At 37.8% G+C, this 11,863-nt stretch overlaps 1 protein-coding gene across 1 annotated transcript; it reads left to right on the forward strand.

Moving 5' to 3' along the window:
- Positions 1-9,696: 9,696 nt before the first annotated feature.
- Positions 9,697-11,554, forward strand: LOC149253645 (uncharacterized). The gene is made up of 2 exons (XM_089454555.1): positions 9,697-10,162; positions 10,917-11,554. Exons 1-2 carry the CDS (start codon positions 9,697-9,699, stop codon positions 11,552-11,554), a joined length of 1,104 nt encoding a protein of 367 aa, XP_089310681.1.
- The last annotated feature ends 309 nt before the right edge of the window (positions 11,555-11,863 follow it).

Genomic DNA, 11,863 nt, shown 5'->3' on the forward strand with positions numbered 1-11,863 from the left:
CCGCACAAAATTCTTCTTATAGAGATTCCAATTGACGAATACCAGGACCATGACCCTTGACATATTAGGCCACTCCAAGACCAAGACACCAATCCTCTTCTTTGTCACTACTGAGGTCATCATCATCACTACTGCTTCACCAAGGTCATCATTACTGCACCTTCATTGAGATATTCATCATAACAACGATATCATTATCACTGCACCATTGTCACATCTTCACTGAGATCTTCACCTTGTAACTATGTCTTCATCAGTATCATGAGATCATAATTGAAACTATGCTGAGATCATGACTGCATCTAGAAGTATGTCGAGACATGGTGTGTCACTGTGAGATCTTTTCATCACAAATATTCCAAGACCATGATTGTGTTTTCTCCCTGCATTGAGATCTTCATCATCATAGATATGATGAGATTGTCCAGTATGCTAAGATAGAGTGTGTTCTCTCCCTACACCGAGATACTCATCATTATAGTACCCATAAGAATAACATAGATCTTTTGAGATTGTGAGGTCTTTAGGCTACACTCACTATAATTACCCATGAGATTTCAGAGGCATCTGAGTTTCCTTTAGTTTCTGTAGTGACCCTAGCCGCATATATATAGTGGTCTGCCTATACATTTGAGCCGACATGACAGGTTGAACGGGTGTGACTCTATAGGTGAGCCGACATGATTTCTTTAGTTATTTTTGGAGGCCTAACTTCTTCAAGAGGATTGTGCTTATCTTTGGAAGGATGTTAGACATTTATGTAGACTTGTATACATTGAACATAGGCTCAAGAAGAGCTTCTTCATATGACATTCTCTTTGACTCAATAATAAATCCTAAGGCTCTCAAATGGATCCACTAACAAGTAAACATATTGCTCATGAAACCCATGCATCGATGCATACAAAAATAATTTTATTTATTTTATTTCATCATTTACAAAGATCAAGTCATTATGAAGATTGAACCTAGTTACACTTTCTTCAACAATTTATTTATGATGAATGCAAATGAAAGAAAAATTAATGGAAGAAATCATAAAAATAATTATCATATAAGAAGATACATAAAAATAACATGAATAACACTAAAAATACCACCTAATGGTAATTGCTTCAACATGAATAGCGTTCACACAAGTTGTTAAAGACATGTTGGAACAAATAAAAAGTTACAAACCCTGAGATGTAGAAAATAAATGCAATGCTTATGATAGAAAATAAGTGCTAAAAAAAGAAAAGTCAAATATATCTCAATACTAAGCACATGCTACTAAATTCCAAAAAGACTTTAACAAACCATGGTTAAATAGGTGTTTTCCGAGACTTCAAAGAATGAAAACAAAGTGTTTTCCATTATGGGAGGAATCCAAATTCAAATCCGCGCATAGAATAGTTGACCAATTGAAACAATGACCCCACAAATTCACCAAACCTCCTCTAGAAGTACCAAGGAGAGTGAGGATGAGCTTATGTTAAACTATTCAACTGAAAATAGAGCTTTAAGGATCTAGTATAATATTGAAAAGGACTTAGCAAATGATATTAACCTACGTAAAAACATTATGCATTAGATGAGCAACTTATAAAGAAAAACGCGTTTCCATCCATAGGCAACCTTGGGAAGACCAAGACATATGAAGAAGTCATCTCAAACCTAGAAGAAGCTATGAAATTTGGAGAAATAAGATTTACTATTTTCACATATAAAATCACTAAGGAAGTGCTTAATGAGCATGTGGCAGAGCCAACTAGGCAAAAAATTATGTTCAACTCCTTCTTGGTCACATTAGACAAAGATGTAAATATTTTGGCCCAAAATATTGCTAATTATCAAACCACATTATAAACTCTATTATTCAACAAGATTAAGATGATTTCCTCTTATCACCAAATTTGGGTTACCTATTTGAGTGATGAACATGGTATCATCATAGAGCACACAATAATTTTGTAAAAAAATAAAATAAATTGAATGTTTGAACCTTTTTGGATTGTATTTCTCTTATGTAGAATATTACAAAATATGGGAATTTAACAATTTAAACTTCCCTTGGGAAACCAAGAACTCCCCAGAGACAATTAAAAATTATAACTACAAATATTTAGGAGCTCCAATAAAAAAGTCTTTTAGTTGTTTGAACCTTAATGCCATTTTGTAAAGAATTTTTTGAGCTTATTAATGTTAGAAGCCCTCATGACCATTTTGGAGAAGATTAATTTTGGAGTTTGGTATGCATTATTATGAACTATTTTGCAGTTATGTATTCTTTCTTTCATTGTTGTGAGGTTTTGCTTTCTTTATAGTTGAATTTTATTTTATAAGTTTGTAAAATTTTGTTGTATAATATATTTTCTAATAAAGTAGTTTTGAGATGATGAATGAATGGTTTTAACTAATTTTTGTTACAAACTATTTAACATATTAAGTTAGTTTTAACTTTACTAATATTTGTTTTATTGGGAGAAACAATTAATTATCTATTGTATGTGAAAGTAATTATTTTCTATTCATTGTTCATTTATTGTAATTTTTTACTCCTAACTAAGATATGTGATAATAGTATTACATTTTATGCACTTGGGATAACAACATATTAGTTACATTTACATTTAAAACCAAAATAATTCATCAACCCTAATAATGGAATTGTACCAAAATCCAAGTGGGTCTCTATATCAAATGGTTTGTTTAATTAGGATTTCATACTAGATCACACCTCTATTTATTATAGGGAATTCCATATCTATTAATATATTTTGGCACTGGAAGGGCCTAAGTTGTTTGACTAATAGAAATACTCAATCTTTCTGTGGGTAAACCTTTGATCCAACTAATTGGCAACCATAGACAAAAATTCCTTATATTGCTAGTTATAATTGCAAAGTTAAACATTCTCATAGAGACCAACCTCCCATTTAAAACAAATATATTTATATGGAAGGACCTTTGGAAACTTATATTATGAAATAAATACAAAGTACAAAAATGGCAGTTAGCTTGCCACATTGGAAACCAAACCAACTGTAGAAAAATATTGTCTTAACCACACATTTAACCAGGGAGGCCATAAGGTTTTTGTCTTTGGTGTCCCTTATATAAATCAACAAAATGAATTTGCCAAATACTGCTAATTGTCAGTGTATATATCTTAATGACCACACCTTTTGGCTCTATAGAACTGAATTTAACAAAATAACTAACATACCGCGTATGAAGCCATACAAAAACTAAATGAAAGAGTGGCTAGTGCAACAATAGTTGTTGTCGTTGTCCCCACACCTAAGTCTGGCATAGGGATTTCTCCTGCAACTGGAGTTGTTGTCGATGTCGTCCCCATACCTAGAGTCGCTTGCTGACGGTCTCCTGTAGCCCTAACATCCCAAACAAAATATTTTCTCAGACGGGCTGAATCTCGACTCTTCACCCAACAATATATCTAAATTATGGATGTACTTTAGGTAGATTAAGATTATATTGTTCATGTCCCCAATCCTGTCATCCTGCAGTTATTCTATATTCACCACCTGCTTGAGAAACTCCTTAATAGCTTTCATTCTTTGGTCAATCACCTTCAATTAGAGTTGAGTCTCAATCTGTCTCTTGGTTTTCTCCTCTACTGCCTTTGCTTGTAGCTTCCCAACTATAGTTTTGACATGCCACACCATCTCCAATGTCTTATGATACACCATTGTCCGGGTTTTGGATTTACCAGTGTTGATGATCCAATCTACCTCCTCCTAAATTTGGTCATCTGGGACAACCCTACGTTGTCATCTAACCTCATTCTCCTACATTTCCAAAATCTTCTTCCCTTTTGTGCAACAATCGACTGATAATTTATCGCAGCCACCCTTTCTGCATACTCCATGCGTGTCCTTTTACTCACCTCAAAAACCTGAGCATCCACGCAAGGTATGCCCCTCAGCCCACCTCTAACACTATGACCCTTGGCCATTGCACTCCCTGAAACCTTTGCTAAAATTTCTAACTCACACTCGTAGTTACCCCACCTTACAACTTTCAACCTTATCTCTACAAATATTTCTACCCAACCTGACTCCCGATTTAAAAGAAACAACCAAGACATGACTTGCCTCACCGATTTTTGAGCACATTCCTTCTCTATTTTTAGTAAATTTGTCATGCCAACTGTGTTTCAGTTCAATCATGTGAGCCTATGAGAAACTTACCTCTCATTAACCCATTCGATCAGCCTGTACAGAATAATGATCACCATGGATCTACTCCAGTACATCTCCCATTGGGATTTCGTGCTTCTCCACTTCGCTCGCCGCCCTCTCCAATTAATGAGGCTTTCTATCAAATGATTACTTAAGATGGAAATCCTCTCTCTCCAATCATCAACCATCACCCCTTCCATATACTATGAACACGTACCCCTTCTCGTTTCCCAACTAACCACTACATGTCTTTCCATTATGAAGGTTATTCATTCGCATCGCCAGGTGGGTCTTTGTTCAGATCTAGGCCCCCACCTTCTATATCAACCCACCTTCCAAACGTGGAATAGTATTTCTCCACCAACCTTCAACATTCTTCCTTCAGTAGACCCTTTGACAGTTCCTCCAATGCCATGCTAGTTAGAGATTGGGCACTCTCCACCCCTGCATTTTCCACCCTGTACGCCAACGTGTTTGCTGAGTGCCGAACTAAGGTGAACTTCACAGTTTTCAACATATCTATATTTTTCTGAATGCGTTGGATTAATTGGGCCAGGCGCCAGTTCTTCGTTACTTTTCTCAACAATGCACCACATTGCAATCAACATGCCTCTTGGATGGCTAATGCAGAGTCCACTTCGACTATCACATTCATCTATCCTTCCTGAATCATTGTTTCCATCCCATGCTCCATGGCCTAGAATTCTACTGCATTATTTGAGGCCAGCCTCATGTTTATGAATTATAGTCTGCATATTTTTCCTATCCAGTCCCGAATGACTCCTCCATCCCCTGCCTTTCTCGGATTCCTTTTTGATGCCCCATCAAAGTTCAGTTTCAAGAAACTGTTTGGGGGAGTCAGCCACACCGTGGAGCCAAGCTAGATACAATGCTCACTGGGTTGGTGGCTCAGACAATTAAGGTATTCCATATCAAAACATTCTAGAATTCTCACTTCCTGGGGGAATGGTTGTTCCTCTGAGGATTGAGTGCCTCTGCTAATAATTGTCTCCTTAAGCTAATGTCTTATCTCCTCCATCAGGTTTTCGATGGGAAGCTTATTATCATGGAATATGCATCAATTGCGCTCCTTCTAGACTTCCTAGAGGATGAATTCTAGAATTAAATTCCAGGTCATATGCACTGCCTCGTTTTTGGTATACTGCACCCTCCATCTCTTTATTGTTTCCTCTATGTTCTCCCTATTTTGGTGAGTTTGTCTAAAGATGAAGGACATCCAGTCCCAGACGGTCTAAGTATAGTTGTATGTGTTTAGTAGATGATTAATGTTTTCTTCTACTTTTTTGCAAAGATAACACTAGCATGCACTGTAAATCCTCTCTTTAGAAGATTGTCCCAGGTTATAACCTTCCAGTGTAAAATAAGCCACATAAAAATTCATTTTTTTGGCCAATGAGGAGCCTACCATACTTTCCTCCATGACGATTCATTGGAAGTATTATGTCCCATATTAAGATACACTTTGGATTCCTTGAGGTTGAACTATCCTCCTTTTCCCCCACCTAAGTTGTTCTCGGTCATTATTAAATAAATTTGTCTCTTGCTCAGTTCCTTTGTTAAATTCTGAGTGACTAATTCATTCGATATTGACAGTTGAAAGATGTTCAGATTCCATCGTTTCCATTTTTGTTCTCCAGTCCCTGATCCCAAAATTGGTGGACTTCTATGTACCCCTGTTTCTCCATGCTCAATTAGAAGAGACACCATTCCTCTCTGCTTAACTTTGATTTTTGCTACCAAGCATCATCCTAGAACAAGGCATCTTTTCCATTTATTATTTTATAGAAGCAATGTTGTTGAATGATACCTCTATTATTCCAGGCCAAATTCCAAATTTCCGACCCTTGGATTAAACCCAAGAGCCTGACTAGGTATTTTATTTGGCAATTGGGGGCATATTTTGATTTCCATAGTTTCACCCATGGTGTCGACCCCCCTTTTAACCATCTGCACCACAATCTTTCTCCATTTGCACTGTTGGTTGTCTCTAGATCCTGAAGACCATGGCCTCTTGTATATTTTGGTTTACACACAATATTCCAATCCATGAGTGCTCATTTGTGTTTTCCCTCTGCCCCTCGCCACATGAAGTTCCTTTGGACATCCTTGATCTTTTGGAGCACTGCCTTAGGAGAAGGAAGGATATATAGCATGTAACCTTGGATAACTTGAAGCATCGTCTTTATTAGGACCAACCAACCAGCCAAGTTCAAGGGTCTCACCGTCCATCGTTTAAACCTGTCTTCAAGGTTTGAGATAAATTTCTCCCAATTAGACTTCTTCCAAGCTTGCACCGCTAGGGGGACCCCTAGGTACTTAGATGGGAGGTATTTTCTTTGGAACCCTAAGGTAGTCATTAAATTCCTCTGGATAACAATATGGGTGTTAAAGAAAAAAAATGGACTTATATTGATTGATCTCCATACCTGAATCAGGCGAAAATGTGTCTAGGATGAATTTGAATGAACGAGCCTCCTTAACCGTAGGAATACCATGCAACATGGTATCATTGACGAATTGTTGGCGTGTTGTTTCCTGACCTTCCTCATTCAAATTAATGCCCTTTATATCCCCTTCTTTGTTTTTCTTCACAATCACCCTCCCTAGGCCTTCCATCATTATGATAAATAGAAAGGGAGACATAGGGTCCCCTTTCCGTATACCTATAGATGGGAAGAAAGTATTTTTTGGGGCTCCATTAACCAAGATGGAAAAACTGGGGATGAGACTAGGGCCATAATCCAACTAATCCATTGTTCGTCAAAACCAAATGCCCCTAGTACTGATTTCATATAATCCAAGCTGATATTAGCTTACACCTTAAAAAAATCTAGGTGGATAACCATACCTACCTTTTTTTGGGTCTTCAACGAGTGAGCTATCTCATGCGAAAGAATGACATTATAAAAAATTTGTCTCCCCTAGACGAACACAAAATGTTCTGTTGAGATTAGACATGGAAGAATCGTTTTCATCCTATTTTCAACTACTTTCTCATCACATTACATAGGGATATTGACCTGAATTTCTCTAGAGTATTGGCACTTTCTTCCTTTGGAATTAGGGTGATGAAGATCAAATTTAAGGATTTTAGAATTGTTTTTGAATTCTGTGAATCTGCAACTACCTCATGGATATCTTGTCTGAATATATCCCAACATGCTTTAAGGAAATCAATAGTAAAGCCATCTGATCTGGGGGATTTTCTATTGGGAATTTCATTGATGGCCTGGGCCACTTCTTCCATGGATAGTAGTTTATTTAAATTCTTATTGTGTTCCTCTGTGATCAGCTTAGAGATATGCCTAACACTCCTTTGGATATTCTCTCATTTATCCACTTGAGGCTCCTCTGTTATTTTTTGGAAGTGTTGAGCCATGACCTTCTGAATATCATGAATTGCTTCGTAGGTGTGCCCGATTTCATCCTTAACTTTGAGAATTCAATTGGAATTTCTATGCTCAATCGTTGAACGATGGAAGAACTTTGTGCTCTTCTCACCCTCCCTGAGCCATAGCACTCGGAAATTCTGTCTCCATAGAGATTCATGGGGTAAATGATAAGATTGCTAAAATCCTAAGGAAGAAAAACATAGCCACACAATTCTCAACTCCTGAACTATTAGGCAAGGTATGAGGTATATCAAAGATAATATTGATAGACATCAGCTTAAGGGAGTCTATAAAATAGATTGTTCATGTGGAAAAAACTACATTGGTGAAATAGGTCGCTCCTTGCAGACAAGACTCAAGGAACATGGAGCTGATATTAGGAATGAAAGATCTCGTACTTCGGCCTTGGCAGAACACTCCTCAAAAACTAAGCACCATGTCTGCTTGGAAAGCACCTCAATTGTCGCAAGGGAAGAACAACATCATAGGCGAAAGATTAGAGAAGCTCTTGAAATTATCAAGCATCCACAGAATCTCAACAGAGACAATGGTATTGAGATTAGTGGGAGCTGGATGCCCTTAATCAGTAAGATTAAGGTCACCAATACTTCTCAGGTATAGCAAACAATAGGTAGATTTTCCTCCCCTTTTCTATTGGTTAGTAATTAGTAGCTGTACTATAACAGTTTAAGTATAACAATAATAATTATTAGTTTTTAATTACAACATTTGCAACTTCATCATTTACAATAATAATTATGATAATAGCTATTACTATTATCACTAACTATTATTATAAACTATTACTGTTAAATATTAATTAAGATCTATTAATAAATCTATTAATTAGTTAAACCATTACCTAGTCGATAAAGATTATTATTATTAATTATTAGGTTTGGATATTAATTATTAGGTCTTGATATTAATTATCAAATTATTCAATTAATTATTGATTATTAATTATTAAGTGATTATTAATTATTAATATTGATTTCTAATATTATTAATATTAATAAATTAATTATTATTATTAATAAATTAATTATTATTATTAATATTATTACTAATAATTTATTAATAGTATTTATACAATGTACTAATATTAATTATTATTAATATTAATAGATTAAAATTTAATATTAATACATTTTACTAATTAATTTTAATACATTAACTATTATTAATATTAATAAAAAAATTTAAAAAATTTAAAAAAAATATTACTATTCATTGGATACTAATATATCTAAAAATAAAAATAAATATTTATTTCACATTATTAAAATTATTAATAATATTAAAAATTATTAATATTATTTATTAAGTTCATTATTAATAATATTATTAAAAATAAATATTTACTTCACATTATTAAAATTATTAATAATATTTAATAATTATTAATATTATTTATTAAGTTTAATTTTATTAATAATTATTAATATTATTAATACTTATTGAGTTCATGAACCATATTTCCACCTTGAGTTTTATTTTGTTGACTTAGCTCTGTGACCGAGCTCTGCTCTCTGCGAAGCCCGCACCCTGCGGGAGCCGAACCTGCGTGCGCAGCCGCTCACCTCGTGTCCTGAGCTTGCGTAGGAGCCCACGGGAAGACCTGTCTGGAGCCTGTGTGGGTCCTCGCGGAGGGTTTGTCTTTGCGCCTGCGGGGATCCGCTGAGGGACCTGCTCCCGGCTGCGGCCGCCCTGGCTGGAGCTTTTGACTCTCCATGGAGGAGCCTTCTCCTCCTCCTCCCTCTGCAGCAGAGGCCTTCAAAACCCTTCTAGCCTCCCTGCCCAAGAAGAAATGCACGGAAGTAGCGAAGTTTTTGAAAAGGCTGGAAGACATTCCAGAAATCGCTCTCCCGTCGGAAGGGCCGATCCAAGTAGCTCTCTCACTGGCAGATCGGGCCCTGGTAGGTCAGTTTACAGGACTCTGGCCTTCCCTGAAGACGACCGAAAACTGGGTTGCCAGGAACTGGGCACCTCTGATCCAAAATAAGGTAACCCCTTACTTCCTTGGGAGAGGCTATTTCTTATTTGAATTCTATGCAAAAGAAGACAAAGACCTAATTTTCAGGAATGGCCCCTACTTCATGGGGCCCCAAGGACTGTACTTAAACAAATGGACACCAGACTTCGATCCGGCGGTGGACGTGCCAACAACGGTCCCGGTGTGGGTGAGGCTCCCCAACCTACCAGTTCATTGCTGGAACTGGGATTCCTTGAAGCATATCGGCAACACTCTTGGAAAATTCATAGACAAAGCTAACAGCAAGGACCAATATGACTGTGCCAGAATCTGTGTAGAGGTAGATCTGGAGGTCGGACTGCCGGAAGCCGTCAAAATAGTGGTGGGTCCCTGGACTCATATACAGAAACTGGATTATGAACAACTGCCATTCAAATGCCGGAAGTGCCATGTCTATGGGCATTTCACCAGGGACTGCCCGGCCAAAGGGGTGGAAGAAAAAGGAAAGGAAGATGGATGGAACCAGGCAAAGAGATCCAAAACCTCTCACAGGAAGAACGCAAATGGCAGTGCCAAAAACCCTCAAGAGGGTGCTGCTCAAAAATCAGCCAGGGAAAGCCAAGGAAATAAATTCGAAATCCTTGGATCTGACATCATGATCACACAGAAACAGAAGTGCCAAAGGAGATCTCTGCCCCAAAAGCTTCCCCCTCCATCAAAAGTACACCAGAGAGAATCAAAGAGAAGGCCTCAGAAGAAGAGGAGGAAACCCAAGAGTCCAAAGAATCAGAGGAAGAAGGGGAAATTGGGGAATCCCAGTCCTCTCCCAGAAGATCTACACGAGGGCACAAATCTGCAAAAGAGAAAAGAGAACAAGAAACCTACAAGGACAAACTACAGGGCAGCCAGCCAACGCTAGAGAAGCTCCTCTCTAAAACCCCGAAGGTGACTAGGATTCAATCACAGGGCTCTAAAGGAGCTCTCCAAGGCAGAAATAAATAATGAAGTTTGTCTCCTGGAATTGTAGGGGGATGGGTACCGCATCAAAGGAAGAAGCAATGCATAGCTTAATAAGATTAGAATCTCTAGACATCCTCCTCATCCAGGAGACCAAGTTGGAGGACTCAGCCTTCCTCCAAGCAAGTAAAAAATTTTGGAAAAAAAATGGAGCGCATGCAGTGTCTGCCCGGGGAGCGTCGGGAGGACTTGGGGCGCTTTGGAACTCAAATAAGTTCTCACTAATCTCTGAATCCCTAAATACCCATTGGATTTTTTTAAAATTGCAGCATTTAGAAACAAAGGAGATTATTTGTATATTCAATGTGTATGCTCCTAACAATGCAGGTGAGAAAAAGAACTGTTGGGACTCCATCAAAAGTCTAGCAGATCTAGAAAACTTGGAAAATATTATCATTGCTAGAGATCTAAATCTCACACTCCGAGCCTCAGAAAAAAGAGGAGGCAGCATAGTCAGGGATCCGGCAAGAGAATGGGCCAAAGATCTCATGCAAGAATGGGACCTGCTAGATATAAAACCAGTCACAGGCACGTTCACTTGGTCAAACAAGAGAGTGGGGCCGGGATACATAGCAGCAAGACTTGATCGATTTCTTGTCCAAAGCTCCTTCCTTCTCTTGGGGCTGGAGGCTAGAATGCACATTCTCCAAAGCAGTGTCTCAGACCATAAGCCTATCAGTCTAGAACTGATTCCTTCTAAGGATCTAGGGCCTATACCTTTCAGGTTTAGCTCCCTATGGACCAAAGAGACAGATTTCTTGCAAAAGATTAGAGAGTGCTGGAAAGATCCGGTCAAGGGATCTCCATTCTTTGTATGGGAGGAAAAACTTCGCAGGGTTAAAAAGATGTTGAAGGGCTGGGTAAAGACCTTGCCTAATCCTGCAGTGGATAGAAAAAAATTCAAAAAGATCTGGAAATTCAGCACCTTCATCTGGAAGTTGCCGAAATCACCAAAGAAGAGCTAGATAAGGAATACCAGCTGCAACAAAAATTCCATAGGGCATGCTTGGCAAAAGAGGAATTTTGGAGGCTCAAGTCAAGGAGTCTATGGCTCAAGGTTGGAGACCGTAATTCCTCCTTTTTTCATAAGTAGGCCCAAGCTAGAAAATGTCGTAACAATATTTCAGAGATTAAAAATGAGGAGAGCATCATAAAAGACTTCGTCAGCATTAAGAAGGCTGCATCAAACCACTTTGAAAAAATGTACTCTGAAGTTGGGGGGACCACCCAAAATGGAAAAATGTTAGACGATGTCCCCAAGCTCATCACTGCAA

Source organism: Pinus tabuliformis, chromosome 7 (genome assembly GCF_031772625.1).
Source record: "Pinus tabuliformis cultivar Carrire ecotype Pingquan chromosome 7, CPIR1, whole genome shotgun sequence".
Taxonomy (NCBI): domain Eukaryota; kingdom Viridiplantae; phylum Streptophyta; class Pinopsida; order Pinales; family Pinaceae; genus Pinus; species Pinus tabuliformis.

Excerpts from the sequence above, each read along its gene's own strand:
- LOC149253645 (XM_089454555.1), top strand. The coding sequence starts at position 9,697 with ATGGGGCCCCAAGGACTGTACTTAAACAAATGGACACCAGACTTCGAT. Across the intron at positions 10,163-10,916 it reads TGCCAAAAACCCTCAAGAGG|GTGAGAAAAAGAACTGTTGG; the intron begins GTGCTGCTCAAA and ends CTAACAATGCAG.